The sequence below is a fragment of the Haliotis rufescens genome, unplaced genomic scaffold (assembly GCF_023055435.1).
Source record: "Haliotis rufescens isolate VD_foot unplaced genomic scaffold, xgHalRufe1.0.p SCAF_7, whole genome shotgun sequence".
NCBI lineage: Eukaryota > Metazoa > Mollusca > Gastropoda > Lepetellida > Haliotidae > Haliotis > Haliotis rufescens.
In genome coordinates, this window is record NW_025964361.1 from 39890298 (window position 1) to 39917660 (window position 27363).

Here is a 27363-nt window from a genome sequence, read left to right on the forward strand (position 1 = left end):
CGGATCTTCACAGGTAGTATAGGTAGGTACGTACATGCAACTGAGTATACGAGCCGATCGGTGAGTTGCTAGCGTTGTATTGAATCCGTTTAGCATCTAGAGAATAAGGAGACTCAAAGAATTAGGATCATCTGTCTCGGGTGAATTAATGGTGTTAATCCTGTGCCTGTGGCGAGAAACTTAAAGTTTTCACTCACTAGGGGCAAATAATCCGTAAATCCGAGTTTCCAGTTGGTTACTCTATATACTACTCATTGACATTTTAAGAGAGAAAAATGATGAAAAAAGGTATGGAAATGTCAACCCTACAGAAAAACTTCACTGAAGACTGCTGTCATAGGGTTAGAAATAACCGAGTTAACAAAAACCGTAAGTGCTAATATCACCTCACGCGCACTTGCGTATTGTTTACGTCATCAGAAGGGCTTGTTGGCGTCGTTCGAATCTTATTGTGGCGTAAGTTCGGAATGACGTCACACTAGAAATGACGTCATAGCTGAATATTTTTATTAACAAGGCGGTCGTGATTAGTGCATATCTCTAAATGTAAGCTCCATATGATTAAGAAATCATGAATACCAAAGAAATTATTACACTCTCATGTGTGTCATACTGATTTTACGAAACTCGAACTCGCTCGAGAAAATACAAGAATCCTGACACTCGTTTCGTAACATCAGTTTGATAATTTCTTTGGTACTCATGATTTCTTAATCATATGGAGCTTACATTTAGAGATATGCAATGCTGTCCCAAAATAACACAATTAGTTGAATGATGTCAACAATCTTCAGCTATGACACCATTTCTAGTGTGACGTCATTCCGACCTCACGTTACAATAAGGTTTCGAATGACGTCAACAGCACTGTCCGGATGATTTAAAAACACAATGGCGCGAGGAAAGTAATATTTGCACTACTCCACATGCGATGTTTATGAACCCGTTCTTTCTAACTCTATGGCTAATAAAAATAATTATGTGTGACCTGTAAGCATTTATCCATGCTCATGCTGTCGACCACAGACCGCCATGATCTGTGACGTTGCTGACAGTGACGTATATCCCTTGGTCACTCACTCATTCAAATAACGCAGCAATATGGATTACAAACCAACTCAGTTCATTGTATGTTGGACGTTGTATGTTGGACGTTGTATGTTGGACGGTGTATGTTGGACGTTGTATGTTGGACGGTGTATGTTGGACGTTGTATGTTGGACGGTGTATGTTGGACGTTGTATGTTGGACGTTGAATGTTGGACGTTGTATGTTGGACGTCGTATGTTGGACGTCGTATGTTGGACGTTGTATGTTGGACGGTGTATGTTGGACGTTGTATGTTGGACGTTGTATGTTGGACGTTGTATGTTTCATTGTAAGTAAACCATGGCAGCTTACCGACAAAGTCGTTTCTGATCCTGACTCTGTCCCTGATGTTCTCGTTGGCGACGATGATGGAGTTGATGAGGGCTATGACGCTGATGCGGTAACTTGTTAGGTCGGCTCTCTTCAGCTCGTTGACCAGCAGGCTGAACCGGTACGGTAGCTTCTGCCACGCCTGCAACAGCAACAACACCACAACATGACAGAAGGATGGGGCGACGTTTTGCGATCTATCGATGTCGCTAACAGCGCATAGTACGTTGTTCCGAAGTTAAATAATAGACTGAGTGAGTTTGGTTTAACAAGGCTTTCAACAGTATTCCAGTTTTATCACGGCATGTCAGCTAAATGTGGTAGGAAAGTTCGAAGGGTTGCAGGTCTTAGACGTTTACCGCTTTGGGGAAACCCACGAGCACCGGTATAGAATCGACAATCCAGAAACATAATCAGGGCGAACCGGGATTCTGGCGTGCCCAAGGGACACAACTCTGGACAGCAAGTTGCGGCGCCTTAGACGACAGGGCAAGCCGTACCTACTAAATAACAGAGAATGGAAGGAATTAACTAAGTCGATTAAGTTACAGCAACTACTACGATGTAAGGGGGTGAGGCAAAACGGGGTTTAACATCGCGTTCAAGATTATTGGACTTATATAGCGACGTGCATGTGCATGCGTGAGTGCGTGCGTGCGTGCGTGTCCGTTTTACAGTGCTAGCCCACTGAGAAACCACGCCGCATATTAACATTAATACCCCACTCAGACACAGTATACTGACTCCGAGCCGACCAGTCCTTGTTTTAGACCCTTAATGCCCATCAAACAGAAGAATGAATTCGCATGCAGGAGCAATATATGGTCACAAGTGAAATGTTGGGTATATGGCCTTACGAAAAGTCAGGGATTACGAATAGTCAGGTGTTACGAATAGTCCGATACAACAAATACGGATAAAGCTGTTCACAGTTATGTTTTACTTAATTTATTTACAGGCTGCCATCATAAAGCTGAGAATATTGGTGAGTGCGGCGTTAAACAACAAACAAACAAAAAGTACTATTTTCATTATTTCGTCATTGTCCAGTTCGTTTGTGCAGTGTTCTGTAGGATCGTGTTGACAATCGTCGGGAAACAAAAACTTGTATATGCGCGTTATATCCGAGTATTGCTCCACGATGTACAGGATGCAAGTGGTCGAGTTGACGTGTGCATGACTAATAGCAGCGACATCACACCTGCACTTTACGTTTTAAGAGCAATAACAGAAAGGCCTTTGTTTCTGTTTTTATGTAAACCAGATTTCAATGTGACAGTGATGTACCTTGCCCGGTGGTAGTTCGGATGGACAATTCATTTTGATATAAAAGCAGAAACAAACGATGTTTTTTTCATTCTCAGCATGTGTGTTGTATTCCCGGAAATATTCACAGCACTACTGTAGTCACGTTGAAGTACACAGTCACACACCCGACATGCATCTGGTCACGTGATGGACATATACGTACATTTGTTTGTTTGTCGCAAACTCAGCACTATTCCAGGTATACGACAGCGGCCTGTAAATAGTCGAGTCTGGACCAGACAATCCACTCATACACATTACGAGCAACGTTCCACCCCGTCAGGGTTTATTGACACCCAATCAACCAAGTCACCGAGCCTGCCCACCCAATCCACTTAGTCGCCTCTTACGACCAGCACAGGCTGGCGAGGACCCAGCTGAACCGGAATCACCCGGGGTTCAAAGTAACGTATACGGCGACCATGGGACCGTTATTCGTTGTTTTATCCATAGTTCACTATCTATGTCACTGTTGTGTGGACGCTCTTGACATATAGTCTTTGAAGGGCGTTTAGAAGTGATACACATGAGGAAGATAAATTATGGATGTCAACTTCTTTATTATGAGGAACACAACGTTTCGGAGAATTTGCTTACTCCTTTATCGGGTGAATGAATAAAGAATTTGACATCCATAAATTTCTCTTCCTTCTGGGGGTAACCTAGTGGTTAGAGCGTTAGCTCGTCACGCCGAAGACCCGGGTTTGATTCCCCACATGGGTACAATGTGCGAAGACTTTTTCTGGTGTCCCCCGCCGTGATATTGCTGGAATAGTGCTAAAAGCGCCGTAAAACATGCTCACTCACTCCTTCTGGACATACAGGCTTTTCCTAATGTAAACAGCTAAGAATCTTGAAGGAGGACGATGCTTGGGTAAATAACGATCCCTACCAAATTGATTCGCGTCTCTCAAGTAACAGTTTCTTGGTCTGCTTGTATGATGTATACAACTTATTGTTAATAATATATACAGTGTCTAACCCTAGGCAGGACATTGGACACCAGATAGTGGAACATGGTCTCCCCTTTCAGGAGGGATTATCCGTGCTCTAGCATCCTGTGTGAAACTGACACACTCTCAGTGTTATAAGGATATTGGTTACTGGTACCTAATAGACTGATAGTGATTGCGTTCCTATACAATATAACCAGTTATACGAATCTGTGGCAATAACTGATCTGCCCTTAATCGTTGACTTACTTTTAGTTTTCAATTTTTAATAACAAAAAAGCATTGCCAAACCTAATTCACATTTCGAAATCATAAACTGCAGTGCAAAAGGAAGTATTCACTTAATAATAGGATTTGTCCAAAAACTTATCAAAACGTTACTAGGATGAAAACAGTCACTGCAAACTAAAGGTTTCAAACATAACTAGGATGCTCGTATGAAATACATCCCCATCGAGTCACCATTTCTTTTTGGTTTTATTCAGCCACCAGCAAATATGGGCGTATACTTGCCTTCATCCGGCAGCTGAGTACTTAAAAACGACAACATATTTCCATCATCATAAGAAATATCTACTTTACTTTTTCGACTACTGCAAAAGCATATGTTTATTAATTATTGAAAAAAATAGCATGAAAGTATAGCAAATGTGTGTTCCAAATACATTGCTATAGATATGTACACAATCCCCGTTATAACGCGTTATGTACTATCAGTTCCGCTGGCTTGTTCGAGGCAGTTACGTAGTTAACACATGATAAATTCCAATTTCTCAAACCACAACAGCGAACACCCAGACGTTAGAAACTAAGTACAGGATATTTGCTATGGTGATTATATTTAATAAAACGGAGAACCCATCACGTCAGGAGACCACTGGAAATGTCAGGTAGCTTCCTGTTTCCGGTAAACATCACCATGCCTTCTATAATACCTCACCTCCTCGCAACCTTGAAATGTACACGACATTGACCTGCTATAACAAGCGACATACATGCTACTGACCTGCTATAACACTGCAATATACACGATATTGACATGGCATAACAGTATGCATGTTATAACATGGCATATACCATATGTTGCATGGCGTTATATAAGAGCGGATATTAAATGATAATCGGTTGCGTGTCCAGGCTAAATGAATGGATTGAGATTGTAGAGGGATATACAAGAGTGAGTGAGTATGCTATTACGCCGCTTTTAGCACTATTCCAGCAATATCAAGGCGGGGGACACCAGAAATGGGCTTCACACATTGTACCCATGTCGGGATTCGAACCCGGGTCTTCGGCGTGACGCGCGAACGCTTTAACCACTAGGCTACCCGACCACCCCAGGAATAAACTAGAAGTAGATATAAATAGATATAAAGTTTTAAAAGACCACCACCCGCGTAATTTGCCATTCTTTTCTTATATCTTGTCTTTTTCACAATACGTGTGTCACATGATGTAACGAAGGATTGTTATTTATTTAATCTTGTGGCACACGGGCGTATCTTACGTGATGAAAGTTTACAGTTTGGTGGAACTATTTAACCATGCCTGGGTGTGGCGCGGGTAAACAGACCAGATGAAAGGGTTATGTATGATGTCTTGGATTGAGATAAATGTTAGAAATAGATAAACCCACTGATAACCAACAATCAAAGCTCTTATTAGAGCCCCCAGGGTTGGGGGTCGTCCATTATATTCTTTTCTTTTTTTCTTCTTTTTTGAGGAGGGTGGAAGGGGTGTAAGGTTTCAGAAAAAAGGGAAATACATTTTTCGCTGAATATGCCGGATGACTTGAAAAAATATATTGAGAAATATAAAAAGTTAAACTAAATTGTTCGGCGTGTCTTGAAGCAATGACTGAACAATACCCTGCCACAGTAGACCTGGGTCTGCGGGCCGGACGGTGTGGTCACCTGTACGTTCAGGCACTGGGTCTGAAACGTATTTTCTGTACACTTCTCAAAATTATTATTTATTAGTTTATATTGCGTTTGTAATGTATTGTTCCCACATCGTGTATTTTAAATAGCAATAATTGAGCATTCACTCATTTTGTTCTTTATTTCCCTATAACGTATTGAGATACAGAGTAGACCAGATTATTTGAGGTACCTTTCCCGGTTTTCCCGGAAAACGCAATTTCCAGATTTACGAATAATGGGTTTAGAGTAATGTCCCTTTAATTATAAAAGCTCAAGCTCCGGCCCAGCGCGTTGAACCTTTTCTCCCCTCCTGGTGTCATCGCTGCTTGACTGGGCTCCTGTCTACCCAAACAAAAAGCGGTAAGCTTGAGTCGCGTACCAACAATGGAACCAGTTTAGGTTAGATAGACAGGAGCCCAGTCATCAAGCTGCCATTACAAGAATCTTGAAAAGTTTCCATCTAACCCCAAATGTAGTGACATTTATATTTATGCGTATGTCTTTGAGAATATCATTGTAATGAGCTGAGAAAAGGGTTACGACTGACTTACTATTTTCCAGAATGGGTGTGGGGGTGGGGGTGGGGTGTGTGTGTGTGTGGGGTGGGGGGTGGGGGGTTGGGGGGTGGGTGGGGGGTGGGGGGGGGGGGGGGGGGGGTTGGGGGTGGAGTTCATGGATAATTAGTTGACAAAATAGATTGTTCATTCAAGCGATTTGTTCAATAGTATCGATCGGCTGTATGTTTCACTGATTTACATACCCTGTATCTCTCGAGGGCGTCCAGCGTCAGGTCGAAGCCGTCCCTCGAATACACACACAGGGCCGACAGCAGCTCAAATATCTGCAGCTTCACCATCACGTTGTTCGTCTCCAGAGCTGTGGAAGGAAGGAAACTGACATCAGTTTTAAGTGAGTAAGTAAGTAAGTTTCTAAGCCGCTTTTAGCAATATTCCAGCAATATCAAGGCCGGGGACACCAGAAATGGGCTTCACACATTTTACCCATGTCGGGAATCGAACACAGGTCTTTGGCGTGAGGAGCGAACGCTTTAACCACTAGGCTACCCGACCGTCCCCAGTTTTAAGTACATGTCGATGATGTTAATGACGTTGTGGTAACGGGCGATGAGACATGTCCATTCACTGGTTTCGAGGTGAGTTTCAAATGGTATTTTCAATACTTTCATTGTTTGCTATAATATAAATTGTTAGAGGCACTGAAGTCTACTTATAGTACTATAACGAGTGAGTGAGTGGCTGAGTGAGTGCGTGTGTTGGATTTAAGGCCGCTTTGATCAGTATTTCAGTTTTATCTTTTGAGTGAGTGAGTGAGTTTGGTTTAACGTCGCTCTTAACAGTACAGTGTATTCCAATTATATCACGGCATGTAAGCTTAATGTGGGAGGAAAGCCCGAAATGCGGCGCCATATACAACTGGGTCACTCGTGCTCCCTACATCATTTGAGGTTTGTCAGCTACTTTTCTGGGATTGAATATAACGCTCTGTGGGTCCTTGCATGACTAAGGGACGCAACTCTGCACAGCATACTTGGCCAACTTTCTTGTACCACACACTATGGTGACTCAGGTTGCCAATTATTCAGTATCTCTATGTTAATGTGTGAAGGAGCCAAATATGACTGCCACTAACGCGCATTGCACGTGATTGTCGATACACTCAGCTGGTGTAGTTTGGTGTCGCATTGTGAAGCATGTATGCATGTATCTCCATCGTGTTTGCTAAATGACGCTAGTAGTCTCGGGATGCGGACAAAAAATGTGACACGTAATTCAGAAAATAATCTTATAAGTAGAAAACAGGCTGTGTTTTTTTATGGAAGAGAATTTATGGATATCAACTTGTTTATTATTAACACAACGTTTCGGAGTATATGCTTACTCCTTCATCAGGTGAAATGTGTACCTCATAATAAAGAAGTTGACATCCATAAATTCTCTTCCTTATGTGTATCAATTCTAAATACCTTTCAAAGACTTGTGTTATCTTTGTTGGTAATAAGCAACTCTTTTATCATTGAGGAAGTCCCGTGTTCCGAGCAGTCTAGTGCACGGTGTATATAATATGGCACACATACATACATCCTCGACTATTTATTCCTCAACAATTGTAACAACCCAAATATTATTATGCTAAAAAGTGCTTGTGATTTGATACCCCACATTGACCAATCCGAATCCTTGAATGTCATAACAGAATATCTGTTTAAATTCCTAATATAACTTTACTTTATGTATAAAGCAGAGAAATACATTAGTCTGAATATTCCTCTTCCAACACTGTTTCCATGGATACCATGACAATAACAATGTACGTATGTAACACATACATGTACTTCCGGGTATGTTATCGGCAAAACATAAATACCATATTGTGCTGATGTAATATTTGGATATACACCAGGTTTCCATACGAAAATCTGTGACTATCCAGGGAGTTTGCGACGGGGCTTCACATTCCTGTAGCCCGGTATATCATGTGTCAACGAACTATTGTGTACAGGTAGCAGGGACTGTAGTAATATCTCTTGGGTCTGTGGAGTGGCTTTTAACTGGGGAAGAATCTAAATGACGACAGAAAAAGTGTCGTTTAATTCCACTTATGCTACAGATAGAGAGGATATATGCTACAGATAGGTGGGGCATATGCTACAGATAGGTGAGACATATGCTACAGATAGAGAGGATATATACTACCGATAGGTGGGGCATTTGCTACACACAGAGAGAATATATGCTACAGATAGGTGAGACATATGCTACAGATAGGTGAGACACATGCTACAGATAGAGAGAATATATGCTACAGATAGGTGAGACATATGCTACAGATAGGTGGGGCATATGCTACAGATAGAGAGAATATATGCTACAGATAGGTGAGACATATGCTACAGATAGGTGAGACAAATGCTACAGCTAGATAGAATATATGCTACAGATAGGTGAGACATATGCTACAGATAGGTGAGACAAATGCTACAGATAGGTGAGACAAATGCTACAGCTAGATAGAATATATGCTACAGATAGGTGAGACATATGCTACAGATAGAGAGAATATATGCTACAGATAGGTGAGACATATGCTACAGATAGGTGAGACATATGCTACAGATAGGTGAGACATATGCTACAGATAGGTGAGACATATGCTACAGATAGGTGAGACAAATGCTACAGATAGAGAGAATATATGCTACAGATAGGTGAGACATATGCTCCAAATAGGTGAGACAAATGCTACAGATAGAGAGAATATATGCTACAGATAGGTGAGACATATGCTCCAGATAGGTGAGACATATGCTACAGATAGGTGAGACATATGCTCCAGATAGGTGAGACATATGCTACAGATAGAGAGAATATATGCTACAGATAGGTGAGACATATGCTACAGATAGGTGAGACATATGCTACAGATAGAGAGAATATATGCTACAGATAGGTGAGACATATGCTACAGATAGGTGAGACATATGTTACAGATAGGTGAGACATATGCTACAGATAGAGAGAATATATGCTACAGATAGGTGGGACATATGCTACAGATACAGAGAATATATGCTACAGATATGTGAGACATATGCTACAGATAGAGAGAATATATGCTACAGATAGGTGGGACATATGCTACAGATAGAGAGAATATATGCTACAGATAGGTGGGACATATGCTACAGAAAGAGAGGACATATGCTACAGATGGGTGAGACATATGCTACAGATAGGTGAGACATATGCTACAGATAGAGATAATATATGCTACAGATAGGTGAGACATATGCTACAGATAGAGAGAATATATGCTACAGATAGGTGGGACATATGCTACAGATAGAGAGAATATATGCTACAGATAGGTGAGACATATGCTACAGATAGAGAGAATATATGCTACAGATAGGTGGGACATATGCTACAGATAGAGATGATATATGCTACAGATAGAGAGGATATATGATACAGATAGGTGGGACATATGCTACAGATGGGTGAGATATATGCTACAGATAGAGAGGATATAAAATACAGACAGAGAGGATATATGCTACAGATAGGTGAGACATATGATACAGATAGGTGGGGCATATGCTACAGATAGGTGAGACATATGCTACAGATAGAGAGGATATATGCTACAGATAGGTGGGACATATGCTACAGATAGGTGAGACATATGCTACAGATAGAGAGGATATATGCTACAGATAGGTGGGGCATATGCTACAGATAGAGGGAATATATGCTACAGATAGAAGGGGCATATTCTACAGATAGAGGGAATATATGCTACAGATATAGGGAATATATGCTATAGATAGAGAGGACATATGCTACAGATAGGTGAGACATATGCTACAGATAGAGAGAATTTATGCTACAGATAGGTGGGACATATGCTAGAGGTAAAGAGAGGATATATGCTACAGATAGGTGGGACATATGTTACAGACAGAGAGGATATATGCTACAGATAGAGAGGATATATGCTACAGATAGGTTGGACATATGCTACAGATAGAGAGAATATATGCTACAGATAGTTGGGACATATGCTACAGATAGGTTGGACATATGCTACAGACAGAGAGGATATATGCTACAGATAGATGGGGCATATGCTACAGATAGAGAGGATATATGCTACAGATAGAGAGGACATATGCTACAGATAGAGAGGACATATGCTTCAGACAGAGAGGATATATGCTACAGATAGAGAGGACATATGCTACAGATAGAGAGGACATATGCTACAGATAGAGAGGACATATGCTACTGATAGAGAGGATATATGCTACAGATAGGTGGAACATATGCTACAGATAATTCCGCCATTATATCGCCATGAAGGTACATGGGAACAGTAACAGTATGCCGATTCTTTCCCATTAAGCAAAAAGCACTACCTAGAATATCAAGGGGACGAAGGAGAAGATATACTTGTGCTTTCAGTGCAGAGCCATGGTGCCTGTAAATGTAACAGTGCAAAATTGAATTTGAAACCAAACGCGTAAAATCTTATGGTATTGCCATGGCTATTCTAAGAATTATACTGAAAGAATATACGAGAGCCGCCTACAGCGTTGGTACTTTTCACAGATATTGGGAAAAATTAGTGCTGACAACGCATTTACATGAAGCTGTATTATCAAACATGTTAACAGTGTATTAACGTTCTATTTTCAATCTTTGTACAGGAACGTATCTGTATGACATATAGACAAAGTATTAAAACCATTAAACAAGCACTGTAAATAATTACAGGGTCATTATTTGAGTAAGATCATTTCAAGAACACATTGATCATGACTTAAATGATTGTACACGTCCTCTGCATAATTCATACGAGTTTCTCAGCAAGCGGATACCATTACTAAGAACTAGTAGACACCATCAATATTTCATACCAAGAAGCATTCGACCAATGTGAGTGAGTGAGTATGGTTTTACGCCGCTTTTTTCCAGCAATATCACGGCGGGGGACACCAGAAATGAGCTTCACACATTGTACCCATGTCGGGAATCGAACCCGGATCTTCGGCGTGTCGAGCAAACGATTTAACCACTTGGCTACCCAACCGCCCCTCATTCGACCAATGAACAAGGAGACTGTATTTGAATCAATTGTTGTATGGTTTGAATTTAGCTTTGGAGTTCAAAGGTTTTCACGTGACAGAATGGTCATGTTATTTCAGAAGAAGATTAAATGGCCGACGAGTAAAATGTTTCAAAGTTCTGTAAACATCTTAGACATTGAAAAAAGTCATGCGTTATCTATTCGAGAATATATTTGGCTGGGTTATCCCGAGCAGAGCATATGCCAGTACAGTCGCCCGTACATCCGGAGCTGGTACTTATATAATTTTGGTTTTATGGCAGGTGATGAAGCGAGGTGAATATTTTTTAAATCTAATGTCGCGTTTGACCTTCTGTAGCAACGTGCACTGTGAGTGTGTGTGTGTGTGTGTGTGAGTGTGTGTGTGTGTGTGTGTGTGTGTGTGTGTGTGTGTGTGTGTGTGTGTGTGTTTATAGTGCTAGCTGGGATACCATGCCACATGGACACCCTACTCAGACACAGTACACTGACTCCGAACCGACAAGTACCATCTTCTAACGTCTTTTGGTATGACGCGGCCGGGGATCGAACCACCGACCTTTCGCTCTCCGAGGAGCCGCTCTACCCACAAGATCATGGGGGCAGTCTCTCTATGAGAGATAACAATAACATGAGAGAAACACTAGTTATTGAAACTGGTGGCCGTTTCTATATCACATTCAGTATTGAGACGTAACTGACACCTTAAGAGCCATCTACATGTAATCCAATGTCACTTTATTCATGCCAAGACGACATTTGAGACACAGCAACGTGCCTGGCAACGTGCAGACACTGCTTTTGACGTGCTGGTTTAGGTATAATGCTTTTGAGAGATAATGGATAATACATGAAAGCTACTGACCTTAAGGTTTGGTAAAGTTTTGAATGTAAAATGATGAGTTTTCATTTTTATGAATTTAACAAAAGTTAACACTGCTTTTAATGCGAGTTATAGATCTAACTGAAGTAAAGTTGTGAGTGTTTTTGGTTTTCAATAAATGTCAGTGTATCAAACAAAAACAAAAGTCATATAATTTGCTCGTAGTGGCCGATCATATCACTGCATTGAGGGGTGACGTCATTGCTTCTGTGGGTTATACTAAATACATTTATTTCAGTGATAGTTTCCGATATCTCACACTCTGAGTACATGTATATATGTAATAAATACACTCAAAAGAAGATAACGAATACCTGATTTTTTTCTTATGAATATAAGGTAATCTGTCGCGGCCATGGCGGATTAACTTAAGTCTATTATAAATAGTATAATGAAAACATCAGGTGCTCTCTAACCTCTTTTGAGTAGCATAGATCTCGTTCTCATTACTATAACTGCACACATTTGTTGTGCCGTATCTTTGTAAAAGCATCACACACATGACAACTAGCACTCTCGTATTCTTTCCCCATTATAAATATCAAATCACTGACCCGCGAAGATCCGGGGTAGAATAGGTCTTCGGGTGTAAGAGGCGACTTTGCTTGTAAATGGCGACTGACGGGATCGGATGGTTAGATTCGCTGACTTGATTGATGCATGTTAATATATCCCAGTTGCGTGGATCGATGCTCATGATGTCAATCACATGATTGTCTGATCCAGACTCGATTATTTACAGACCGCCGTCATATAGTTGGAATACTGACAGCTGAGTTCGGTGTTAAACAACAAACAAAAAGATCAACTCATAAAACTGACAAATGCACACTGACAGATTTTATATGTCTGCATACGAAAACGCAATATATATGCGTACCCTTCCTCTGGGTTGTTTCGATAATTGAAGCTACATCAATATACATGAACTCAACAGTCAGTGAGATTATTGTGCTATTGTCTCTCTGAACAGTCAAAACTCTCACCGTCTAGCCAAGATAACCATCTGCCCAAAAGATACCCACTGGCCTTACGTGCACGTCGCGTTGGTGCCCTATTGTATAACCCTGGGACATGGTTGTAAGATTGTGTGATAAAGACAACTTCTAGCCATATAACTTTATTTATACAGGCCACATGTACTGCTCTCGTCAGTTAACAAGTGTTATAGATACAGGCCACGTATACTGCTCTCGTCAGCCAACAAGTGTTATAGATACAGGCCACGTTACTGCTCTCGTCAGGCAACAAGTGTTATAGATACAGGCCACGTTACTGCTCTCGTCAGCCAACAAGTGTTATAGATACAGGCCACGTTACTGCTCTCGTCAGGCAACAAGTGTTATAGATACAGGCCACATTACTGCTCTCGTCAGCCAACAAGTGTTATAGATACAGGCCACGTTACTGCTCTTGTCAGGCAACAAGTGTTATAGATACAGGCCACGTCCACTGCTCTCGTCAGGCAACAAGTGTTATAGATACAGGCCACGTTACTGCTCTCGTCAGGCAACAAGTGTTATAGATACAGGCCACGTTACTGCTCTTGTCAGGCAACAAGTGTTATAGATACAGGCCACGTTACTGCTCTCGTCAGGCAACAAGTGTTATAGATACAGGCCACGTCCACTGCTCTCGTCAGGCAACAAGTGTTATAGATACAGGCCACGTTACTGCTCTCGTCAGGCAACAAGTGTTATAGATACAGGCCACGTTACTGCTCTTGTCAGGCAACAAGTGTTATAGATACAGGCCACGTTACTGCTCTCGTCAGGCAACAAGTGTTATAGATACAGGCCACGTTACTGCTCTCGTCAGGCAACAAGTGTTATAGATACAGGCCACGCATACTGCTCTCGTCAGCCAACAAATGTTATAGTAAGTTACAGGCCACGCACATTGCTCTCGTCAGCCAACAAATGTTATAGATGTAGGACACATTAACTGACAATTACGTTCGAACGTGGTCTGGTGTTTACAACTGCAACCGCCAACAAGTGTTTCATTAGAAATCCTGTATGGGAAAATATAAGCACAACAAAGCATTGTTGAATTCTCGTGAATATTCAATACAGTTTAACACATCGTCCATTGTATGTACAACAAACTTGGCCCCACCATGTATAACTCAACGCCACGTAGGCCGTGTGTCGGGGATGCATGGACGCGGCATAATGGCTGATGCGGCTTACGTGATTCTGACTCATGAACGTGTCGTCCTCATTTACAATACAATAATGTCGTGGTGACCTTCCTGGTATAAATCCAAATTTTTGCCATACTTCCGTATGGCAATGTACAAGCAGAGAGAGTGAGTGAGTGAGTATGGTTTTACGCCGACTTTAGCAATATTCAAGGAATATCACGGCGGGGGACAGCAGAAATGGGCTTCACACATTGTACCCATATTGGGAATCGAACCCGGATCTTCGGCGTGACGAGCGAACGCTTTTACCATAAGGCCAACCCACTAGTCCACATGCGGTAAGAAACACCGACATGAAATGCGGAGTGTGGGTAATATTCATAGTAAGTATATGTAAGTATTTGACATCAACTTGTCCACACCCCGATGTCAAGGGTTTTCCTTTGGCCTTTCCAAACATTTTTTGGATCCACTAAACAATATTTGCAAGAACATGCAGCATGTCAAGTGAACGAGTTTTTTTAATGTTAAACCTGATAACACATCCTGTTTTTCGAGAAAATTATTATTACATTTAAAAAAAAAGTTAAGGTAGAATAAGCTCATATTAGTTGTCATATTGTTTGAAGGGGGTGGAACAACCTCACAGGTCCGTTTGAGAAGCTGACCAAGTTAAAACGCACACAGCGTATTCATGTCATCACGCTACACGTTTTCCGACCTGAGCCTGTATCCCTGGAATTTCCATTTCAATTGGATAAAATACATGAAATAAGTCGGAATTCTTCCTGGCTGTTGCATGAGATTAGTTTCATATATCCCCTTTGAAGCTCGGTTAGAAGTCACGTGTTGTTAAGTGAAGCTTTGATTTGATTGGTGAAAGTGCCATAAAGTTGTTAGCTAAAACCGGAAGTAATCTCGGGCAAATCCACATCTCTAACTACGCAATGTATTATGGAATTGAAACTACACGAGGAGGATGCAGACTTGATGCAGAACGGACTGACAAGCCCGTCCTTCCCCTCAAACACACCTGGTGCTCATTAACAGAGCTCCCCCAATCCGGTTCCTCGCCTTTTTCCTAACTTGAAGATGTATAATAAGGGAGAAGAAGACCTAAGAAACCCATGCTTGCCGTAACAGGTGACTGTGCTTGTCGTAAAAGGCGACTGACGGGATCGGGTGGTCAGGCTCGCTGACTTGGTTGATTCATGTCACGTATCCCAACTCCGTAGATCGATGCTCGTGATATCACTGGATTGTCTGGTCTACTCTCGATTATTTACAGACCTCCGTCATATAGCTTGAATATTGCTGAGTGCGGCGTTAAACAACAAACAAAGACAAAGCGACCTTAACGTTAAAGTAATGTACCTTAACACAGGCTTACGGTAGGGCTAAGGTCGCTTTGTGGAAATGGACATTGAGTACTAAATTGGATATTGGTTACATCACACGTACATCATTCTTTCGGACACTGCTAATGTAGATCAATGAGGAACAAGTTTGGAGACACGTCTGGTGTCCGATCCGTTTGTTTCTTGTGAATAAAATATGTTAAACCTCAACACCCTTGCAGATTAATATTAGCTGAAACAAGTTAGGACGAGAGCCCAGATGCTGTATGCGGTTTATGCAGGTACAAGTACGTGACCGATTGTCCTTCCATTCTGGCACCTCAGAAACATGGCCAGGTCTATTAGTCAGTTCCTGTCACATTCTCTTAGACTTGCACATGTCTCTAAGGCAATAATAATTAGTTTAAATCACAATTTCTAGAGTATCTAAATAATAAGAACAAGTTGTCCCTATAAGTGACTGGAGTCCTTAGACTGTACTGTTCATTTATCTAGACTTGCCTATTAGGAGGATGTAATTACTACACATCCATGGACTTTCATCTTTCAGCACAGCCTTGTAGCAAGGCTAACTCTCTCTTTCAACTCTGGGCTTTGGTGTCTACACTCGACAACTTGCTCAAAAGCTGTTTGATCAGGGTTACAACACTGAAAACCTTAGTAAAGCTTTCACAAGTTTTATGGTAGACATGTTGAGGACATTTCCAAATGTGACGCGTCAGTGACAAAATGATGTCCGATGCAATTCCCTAGTAACTTGTACCATCTGTTCCCGTTTCTTTTTCAGGTGGGCAGTTGACTTGCCTTTGCATGTGTAAATGACGGGTGCCATCGGCGTGGCAGGATACGCTCACCTTTTCGTTAACACCTGGTGTCATCACTATTTGATACTGATTCATAAACACGTGCTTATGATATAGTCGGAATCGTACAATGGATTCTGCTTTTGGCAGAGATTTCTTATGATTATGTGAGTGAGTGAGTTGGGTTTAACGCCACTTTTAACAGTATTCCAGTTATATCAAGGCGTGTCAGCTTAATGTGGGAGGAAAGCCCGAAGTGATGCAGGTCTGAAGCGTTTACCACTTCGGTGAAACCCACGAGCACGGGTATGGTGCTGACAAACCTAGAAACATAATCGGGGTGAACCGGGATTCGAACCCACAATCATAGGTTTCTGGCGCGACCAAGGGACGCACTTAGGATTATGGGAAATTGAATGGTTTATATCGCTATTTTTAAACAAATGGTCGATAGAGACTTTTATAATACCTAAATCCAATGCCTAATTCAGTACATCAAGTCAGTCTAAATTCAGTAGATCACGTTAGTCTGTTATCCGGGCGACTGCTATTAATAAAGAACATACAGGGTGATATGTCCGGAAATTGGTAATTCGGACAATTTCATTGAGAACAGATCCGGGCGGAATGGCAAAGCTTCAAGTTCTTGTATTTGTGATAACCCTAGTTAAACATGGCTTAATGGTGCTTTATGAATACTCGATAGCATCAATATAGAACATCACAGTCAACAGCTGGGCAGTGTAATTACATAAAGTCAATGCCAGAGAATAACCAGTCTCGATTATCCGCCGAAGAACCCACTGGGCGTAAAAGCCAAATTGGCGGTGAAAATTATATGAAAGAATCACTGAAAATCCGTGCTGGATCAGGCGTTGGTGAAAAGGGTAAGCATGTCCTGCCATTATAGATTGTCGACACCTAAAAGTATTCTCACTCACTCAGAACGACCAGCCGTGACCCTTTAAATTAGCATATATGCTAACAGGTCTGTTGTTACTCTCTTTAACATCTGTTTAATACATACAAACAACGGCCAGAGAAGGTCAACAAAAGGCCAACCGCCGACACGCAGTGTGGTGAAAGTTTATGTCTAGTTCAGAGGTAATAGGCACCACGGGGAACCTTGCAATAACCATGCAGCACACGTTCTGTCGAGATAAGCCGAATGAAGTTACGGAAACTGGCGATGTATGGTTATCTCGACTGAACTGGGTTCGGTATCTCATTTATCTTGGCCCGCGATTAACAGGCTCATGACACACATATAGCTGTTCTTTCTACGTTCGTTGAAACATAACCCGATGACCCGTAAACACGTGACCATTAAACTAGATTGATATCGGAATGAACGGGTTTCTTGAAAGGTTTATGGCAATACAAATGCGCATGGAATTGAGTGAATGAGTGAGTGAATTGGGTTTGACAAAATTCCAGTCATATCAAGGCGTGTCAGATTAATGTGGGAGGAAAGCCCGCAGTGATGCTGGTCTCAGACGTTTACCGCTTTGGTGGAACTCACAAGCACGGGTATGGTGCTGACAAACCTAGAAACATAATTGGGGCGAACCAGGATTCGAACCTACAATCATAGGTTTCTGGCGTGGCCAATGGACGTTTAATTAGCCTCTGAAAATATATAATTTTGACAGAAACAAACAACTCCACTTCAAATAGTGAGTGAGTGAGTGAGTGAGTATGGTTTTACGCCGCTTTTAGCAATATTCCAGCAATATCACGGCGGGGGAAACCAGAAATGGGCTTCACACATTGTGCCCATGTCGGGATTCGAACCCGGGTCTTCGGCGTGACGAGCGAACGCTTGAACCACTAGGCTACCCGACCGCCCCCTCTTCAAATAAAAAGGAGCCCCATAGAGATGTGGAAATATGTGAAAAGTCTCGACTTGCGTGAAAAGGAAAATAGTGTGGTTCAGGGACCACGGAGGCGGTCGTGACACTGACTAACGTAGCAGTAAAAACTTCGTTTGTTTAGTTTCAAATTAAATATAGAACTTTAAAGAATATAAAAAACAAATATATAGTCGTAAAGTGCCCACGCGTCTGGGCCTGTTTAAAAGTTGACATTTACATATTATAACAACATGTTGACATTTGGATTGACACCAACTGCTGCAGATTTGCACACAAGCGTCACAGTGTCATGTATCTTGTCGCTGTTGCAGTGGCACTCTCCAAATAAAGACAGTCACAATTTATACAATAGTAAAATCGCTTATCGGCAAATGTATGATGTTTACTCGCTACGTAAATACCATAAACCTCTTGTAAATATTTAACTCTCAAATCTATTAAAATGTTACCATAAACACATGATCTTAAGAACATGCCATACTGACAACAAACAAATTAGGGCACGCGTATCTACATATTGGATTATAAGTCTATATATATACTCGCAAGAGCTGTAAGGGTCTACACACTAACACAGCATAAAACGCTGTCCTTATCTTCGAAGGAGATATTATATTTTCCTCGGGGTTGTAAACTTTCCTCTCCATGCTGTAGGTTGGAAGCAATGAATACCCTCGACAGTAGCCACGTGACGACCACGTGCTGCACGTGCTGTATGTACACTCGTATCGGGGCGTGACCTCTCATAGTCCCTTAGACTAATATCTAGTCTCTGAAATGAACATATCGTACAGAAAAAACCAGTTGTTCAGTTATCTTAATAAAAATATGATAAAAGGGAGCCCAGTGATTCTCTTCATTTTCAGAGACTTGCCAAACATTATAGACTTGCATGGGCTGTATTTGATATATATTTGTATCAGGGTCTGAAAGGCAGACTAATAGTCCCTGAACCATATTATTTCCCCATCAGACCAGCCCTCACTGTAATGCTATATCTAAATGAAGCAAGTCTAGATTTTCCAAAGTTTCTGATTTTCCCATCTCACTGAGGCTCCTTTTCACTTATAATGTAGTTGCTTTTCTCTATTAAGAATATCTTTTCACAGACTAAGCGCTAGTCTACATGTGACTGTACCACGTGCTGCACGGACTGTGTATTCTCGTATCTGGGCGTGACCGACAGAATCAGCACGGTGTGTTTGTCTACATCTAAACAGTCACCACATGTAACGTCACATATTAGCCTATTAAATCTGAGTTTCATAGTTCCTTAGATAAACGCCTTATTAGATTCGCGGGACAGCCTCTTGTAAGTTATTGGGACAGCCAAATCCAAAGTCTGATTCCGTTTGACGATGACATCAGTAATGTCAATATTCCTGGGGTCAAGGATATCACTTCCAGTCTTAAGACACATGTTATTTTTTACTTTTTAACTTGCATACCCCACTCCGACGCAGAATAACGACAATCCTCATTCCCCCCCCCCCCCCCCCCCCCTTCTGTGTGTTTTTTCTGGTGTACCTCTGTTGTGTGTGAGGGGGCGGTCGGGTAGCCTGGTGGTTAAAGCGTTTGCTCGTCACGCTGAAGACCCGGGTTCGATTCCCGACATGGGTACAATGTGTGAAGCCCATTTCTGGTGTCCCCCGCCGTGGTATTGCTGGAATATTGCTAAAAGCGGCGAAAAATCAAACTCAATCACTGTTGTGTGTATTGTTTGGAGAGTGTTGTACTCACTGGAGATTATAGTATAGTCCTTCACCGCCATGCGCATTATGCATGCTTTCCGTACAAACACCAAGCCCTGGGGGAGTTCTATCCTGACGTTTGTCTCAACTTACTACTGTTAATCAAACATTGGAAACAGAAACTCGAATTTCCGATCAAGGTAAAACAAAAGTAGGTCTGGTATGACCCGTCGCGGCTAGAGCAATGTACAGACGCGTGAAAAACGAACGAAAAACAATATGCAATGCAATGCAAAGGCTGTCTCCCATGAAACCTATAACTTAATATAATGTGTAAACAACACCTTCCTGAAGACTTTATATAATATGGAGACACCATCTATAGAGATGCGTGAAATATAGACGTTGTTACAATAGCATTAAACGAAATGCAAAATGCAGCGAGTGTTTCCCTTGAAACACATGATTTATACAATATGTGGAGACTACCTTCCTGGAGACATCCCTCAAATGCTATGCTGCATCTACAGGGAAACCTTTTGGAATTTATTGAATATTTATATCAACACACAAATTCGATGTTTGAAACAGCGCATGGCAAGTACAAAAGGATGGGTAGGACACGCTTATCCGTTTCGCGCGGGTCCAGTGCTTCAAGGCGTAGAGATCTTCTTCCGCCATTCCACGATGTGAAATATCTAGTATATGCTGAAATGGCGTTAAACAAAACCCCAAACCACATAGGGACATAACTCAGTGTATCCCCTATTTTGTTTGGACTGTGTTAAAGTGACATATATTGGACTACGGATGCAACAAAGGTCATTTGCAATGTAATACTTGTCCTCATTTGTAAACAGCACAAAGAAGAGACTGCATACTGTTTTTGCCGATTGTCAGCTGTACATATGTCACATTGGCCTATTTCATGGGCTCTCCCTTCCCCGGGGGCACCAGTTATAATATATACGTATGTCAACCTTCATAGTGTATGTTCTCAGCTGTCAAGCAACAGGTTAAGTCGACCGAAAAGAACCGTTTCGTAAGATTTTTTTAAAAGAAAAAAACTCCAAAATAATTAAATTTAACATTTGGTTTGATATACCGACACATTACGAAGGAAAGTTAGGACGAAACACGAAATCCGACTATTATCAACAGCTTTAATGTTTGTCTTATAATATTTCAAATATATACATATAATGTTATGATTGTGTGTGTGTGTGTGTGTGTGGACAAGTACCACCAAGTACCAATCTTTTAACGTCTTTCAGTAAGACCAGGGGATCGAACCCAGGACCTTCCGTTCTCCTGGCCGACGTTATATCCACTAGACCACGGAGGTGGTCCGTAAAAGAAGAGAAAATGATTTGTGATATTTCTAACACTGATTGTCTTACACAATTTCAAAGGCATTCAAACATCATCTTTAAAATAAACTATAAATTATGTGAATAAACTAAACAGACAATCGATGGGGATGTATCTTCGGCTCTTTCCGTCAATCTACGAAATGATACGAAATACTCGAGGAAATTGTCAATGTGTCCAGAGAGGGAGTATACAAACAATAAAAGTCATGGACCTCGCATCTCAACTTCTTTTTCTCTTGCGAAAATGTAAATGGTATGGCTTTCAGCTGTCGGAGTATGTGTACAATATTTATATATAGCTCTGTACGTGCTGCAAGATCAGAGGCTCTGCTCCGTGAGTTGGCGGGAAGGAGCAGACGATAATGGAATCAAGCCGCTAGGTGGCGCAATAACATCAGCATCTGACCTATCATGCACACAGGATGGATTTGCTTTGGGAAGGTTGCTCGGAGATTTGGGAAACATTAAAACAAGTGGGCCAGTAGCACAGGGGAACAAGGATCATTCCTTCGTCGATGGGTTCGTCTAATTGATTAAAGAAATCGATACGCGAAGATCAAATGACATGGATTGTTGGCAAAGAATTATCTACGTCAGTTTCCCCCAAATACTGAAAGGTAGGGTAAACAAGGTCCGTATTTAGGGACAACATAGAACCGCAGTATCGTATTATTTTAACAAGAACAGACTAATGGATGGGGAAAAACAAAGTGTGACATGACCGATTGTACGTCTTTGTACCTGATGGGCGGTGATGCGGGGCATGGGGATTAGAGGTGCGTGGGTGGAGATGCGGTTGCTTGCGATGTTTTTAAAACGATAGTTTGTTCTAGATTGGGCGGAATAAGGGTAAGGCCTCAAGAGGTTTTACACACCAAACATTGTTCGCTGGATATGCAGCATGCCCAAAAAATGAGTTGTGAAAGAGTGCTCGGCTTCTCCTTTGACAGTACAAAATGTTTTGAAGCATGCCCGAAAAGATTAAATAGTTCTTTCCTTACTATAATACTCGGTACCGATGACCACAAATGGTTATTGACCCTCGAGAACCCCTTCAACCGCTTCTTTAAGAAACTCGACGCTCTCTATTGTTTGAATAGTTTCGTTACAAACATCTTTCGGTTTATATGATTTATAGTCGAATTGCCCGCTGGACAGTGACATGTTCGTAAGCCTCCAGTCCTTCAGACCCACAATAAGGTCTGTCAGACACCATGTATGAATGAATGCCTTCGATCTTGTTAATAGTTCCAATGTGAATAAATGGATAGAAATTCTGCTTGTTTAGGACGGACGTTTATGAAATACAACAGTCTACACCCTTTGCAACTGATTAATGATCTTCGATGTCCTTGTGTCCCGTGAGTGAGTACGTTAAAACCCTAATATGAACATTGGTTCCGATACATAACGTCATTTCAGTTTGATGTAGAAGGAAAGTGATGCATGTAATAGACTAGACGTTTACTCTTTAGTGAAATCCACGAGCATGAGATAATTGAGGCGAACCGGGATTCGAACCCATGATCATAGGTTTCTAGCACACCTAAGGGACGCAACTCTGCACAGCGACTTGCGATCCTTTTGGAGACTTTACCAACCGTGTCCCCTCTTTGAAATATTACTGGTGTAATAACCGTCGTGAGAAGCCGTGATGGAACTGAAATATTGTTCAAAGCGGCCATTAACAAAAGAACTGTACACTTGAGTAAGGTGGGATGTTGCATAAGTCTCGAAGGCAGTGGTTATTAGTTTAAATCATAATTTCATGATACATGTCTAGACTTGCCTATCATAAGGAATAATTACTAAAATCCCTCCACGGACTTATCATTCAGTACAGCCTTGGAGCAAGGCAACCCATTGGGAGTGAGTAAGTGAGTATGGTTTTACGCCGCTTTTAGCACTATTCCAGCAATATCACGACGGGGGACATCGGAAATGGGCTTCACACATTGAACCCATGTGGGTAATCGAACCCGAACCTTCGACATGACGAGCGAACGCTTTAACCACGAGGCTACCCCACCGCCCCCAACCCATTGGACTACTGTTTGATTTCCCGAAGCAACAACATGCCGAACACCCTCTGCACCGCCACCTGTAAGCAATATACTGCATCGGCATTCACCAAAGTGCATCATCGCGACCTTGACCTTGCACAGCTGTTAAGTATTGTGTTTGAAAGATAACGACGTGTATCTGTCCAAGGTCTACCGACACATTGAATTATTCATGATATATACCAGAAACTTCAACAAGTGTTTACGTCATATAGCCGCACAAGCGTGTTCTGTTACGCAATAGGAGGCCGTATCTGTTCTCAGTTGTCTGGCTTTCGTAATCAGTTCCTGTCAGAGATGGTATCGGTCTCAACCTACCATAAGACACGGTCGCTTTGTCTGCTTCTCTCACGGGCAAACACAGGAATCTAGATCTGAAGGTGGTTTAGCAATACCTTATCTATCATTTCTCAACTTATTATATATCAGTGTAAAATAAGAGTAATCTTAAATGCCCGTCGATGCACTGCGACAGACACACATTAAAGACACCATTTGTCTAATCTCCAACCTCCAACATCCGGGTATTACAGGAGGAATACCACCTTCCGGGTAATGACAGAATAATGTTGCCCTCCCGGGAAATGACAAAATAATGTTGCCCTTCCGGGTAATGACAGAATAATGTTGCCCTCCCGGGAAATGACAGAATAATGTTGCCCTCCCGGGTAATGACAAACTACTCTCAACATCCCGGGTAATGACAGCAGAATCTCCACCTTCCGGTAACGACAGCAGAATCTCTATCTTCCGGGTAATGACAGCAAAATCCACATATTCCGATTTAATGACAATAATTTTATCTTTTGGGGGGAAATGGCAGCAGAATCTCCACCTCGGGGTAATGCTACCAGAGTCACCGCCTTCTGGGTACCGAGAGCAGAATCCTTACCAGGTAATGACATCATATACCCATCTTCCTGTAATGACATCATATACCCATCTTCCTGTAATGCCATCGTAATCCCCATGCAAATCACATCCGGGTTTCTGGGTTACATCATATTTGAGGATACCCTACTTATCTCTTTCCTTGCATGGCAATTCGATCAGATAGACTGAGAATATAACTGCTCAATATCCTATAAATATAATCAAGGGACATTGTCGCGTTGTCGCATTGTCGCCCTACCAAAAACAAGCAAAAAGTGTAAAAATTAACCAAACCGCGACATTGCGACCATGTCCCTTGTAGTATTTCATCTATGAAACATGGATAGATCCATACTAATTATATCTGAGCTGGGGAGATTAGCTGTGATTAGTTTCTGATTACCTGCTGATGTCGTAAGACTGACTGCACATAATTCTTCCAGAATTTTACCAGTTCGCCTACATCAATTCGCCATCGACTGAAGGAGAAGATACCTTGAAGCCAGTGAGGATGCTTGAACCGGCAGTACACGTTTATGTTAGGATGGGGTGGGTGAGTTGGGTTTAACGCCGCTTTTAACAGTATTCTAGTAATATCGCGGCGTGTCAGCTTAATGTGGGAGGAAAGCCCGAAGTGATGCAGGTCTCAGACGTGTACCACTTCGGTGAAACCCACGAGCACGGGTATGGTGCTGACAAACCTAGAAACATAATCGGGGTGAACCGGGATTCGAACCCACAATCATAGGTTTCTGGCGTGCCCAAGGGACGCAACTCTGCACAGCGAATCGCGGCGCCTTAGACGACTGGGCCACCCGTGCCCCCTTTTATGTTAGGAGGGAAGTGGCTGTGAGAATGTGGATATGTTGGTAACATGGTTGCATACCCAGGTTTGTTCCAGCATAAGACAGCATCATACTTAAATATTTGTGTCATTCTTGTGTATGTTCTTAAACAGAACCAGGGGCACTGTAGCTCACCTGAACATGTATTTTAAATTGCTATCAGCATTGATATTTCAATATCTTCTATTAAAATCTAACAAAATATGATGTCATGGGGAGAAATATGCTTCCTCAGTCTGTCAAATTGAGAGGAGAATAACATTTCATGGAGCATTGTCAAAACACGGTAAAAATTAGCTAATGGCTAAATTGTGGCCACAAGAAATTTCAGCTCTCTGTGTGATCAAATGGTCAAATTTAGGTCAAAATAAAATAATTTACACGGATTATGATAACCCCTACTACTTAATGCACATGTACCAAATGGCATTCCAGTGTTTTAAAATGGCCATAAATATGTTTCAAAACGACAGAGACGGCGGCCATATTAACAATTTGATTTGAACCCCTTGAACAGATTCAAATATCTTTATTGGTGGAAACAAGCGTGTGGATATTCACTTTCATTGGTTCAATGTTTTTGGAGGAGATGTTTTTGATTGACGGCGGGCGACGGACAAACAGGCAACGACATAAGCTCATCTGACCTTTCGTCAGGTGAGCTAAAAAACGAAAGTATAATTTTCAAAAACCGCAACAAAGGAATTCCGTAATAATAGCCTGGTTTACACATACATTTATATATAACCTCATCACTTTCTATTATGGCGAACTGACACTTGCCATTTTGTTTGGCGGACAAATACGCCACAAGCATGCATAACAATACTCCGAGCGGCTAATTGTAACGCCGGGTTTGTTTAAGGTAAACATTACAACCTCAAGTGTGACATTTGAATTTAAAGCCGTCGTATGGTGGCTATTTTAGACAAGTTTCATTTATTGTTTATTCAAGATCGTATTTGAAAACATAAATTGTCGCAGACCATAGGCAGCTGACAGGCCAAATACACTTTTAGCCCCATAAATAGACACATACGTCATAATTGTACAGACATGTTGGAAATGCTACTTTTTAGAATCACAAGTCTTAGTCGTGTTATTAAGCAAACGACGTAAAGTATGCCATTTGCATTCAAATGATTAACAGCAACGGCACATTATCTGTGGCTAATGGTACATCTGTGGCTAATGGTCCATTTCCGTACAAGACGGTCCACCCTACACAGTCACGTGAGAAGTCACCTTCTGTATTATATCGTACAATGAAACCTCTTTAATCCGGACGGTTCAAATTTCCGGATATATATTCAACACCAAAATCACACCGGCATGCTTGAAACGGAAATGATACGTTTCGGCAATTACATAAATATGCTATTTATGAATTGTCATGAGCAGCGTTTCTACGTCCGTAATTAAAATACCCTCTATCTATAGGCATGCCTTACGTAGTACAGTCAATAACGTAAGCGCGAAATATTCTGAAACGAGCGAGTTGGTTTAAAGTCGCTTGAACAGTCCGCATTAAGGCCCTTTAGTGTGGCATGGGGAGAAAGCAGGCGATGCAGATAACTGACGTTTAACCACTGTTGCTGACAGATTGTAATCGGAAGGCACCTGGGATTCGAACCCAGTACTGTCGCCCCAAGCATGGCTTATGGTCGCAACTCAGCACAGTATGTAGCGGCGTCGAAGCCAGGGGATTGCTCCGCACCCATTAAGAAATAGAAGTTCCCCTTCATTGATAGTCCTGCGCAATGACTGTGGAATTATTTTTGTATATATATACACTGTCAGGTTACTTTTTTACTAAAAGCCTAGGCAAGTCTAGATCAAACTAAACCAAGTCTAGTTTCCTTTATTCTATGCAGCAGAAGCGGAAAGGTTATTTTGAAGAAAAAAATACAATTAATTGAACGAAATGTTTTAAAGACGAAGTGTTTGTCTAATTCATTGAGAACGTGCCATGTCTCTCTCTCTCCTCTCTCTCTCTCCATATATATATATGTATATATATATATGTGTGTGCGCGCGTGTGAGAAGACCTCTCACCTCTGTACCCTGTCCCGGAGATGCATCTATATTTAGAGCATGCTGTAATCGTGGTCTAAAAAAAGAACATGGTGATAGGATGTAGATAGGAGAAATTACCTATAGCATCTTCTGTCCAGGGTGCACCACAGGAGCAGCATCTTTAAATAACCATTCACTACCAGAATTCTAA

The 27363-nt window shown here is 41.6% G+C and overlaps 1 protein-coding gene across 1 annotated transcript in view; it reads right to left on the minus strand.

Moving 5' to 3' along the window:
- The window catches only part of LOC124144208 (inverted formin-2-like), a 57546-nt gene that overhangs the window by 12878 nt on the left and 17305 nt on the right, over positions 1–27363 (minus strand). Inside the window, exons 4-5 of the mRNA XM_046513503.2 lie at positions 6363–6478; positions 1402–1561 (exon numbers count right to left, since the gene is read on the minus strand). Of these exons, the coding sequence (XP_046369459.2) occupies positions 1402–1561; positions 6363–6478 (276 nt within the window). The remainder of the gene's footprint in view (positions 1–1401; positions 1562–6362; positions 6479–27363) is intronic.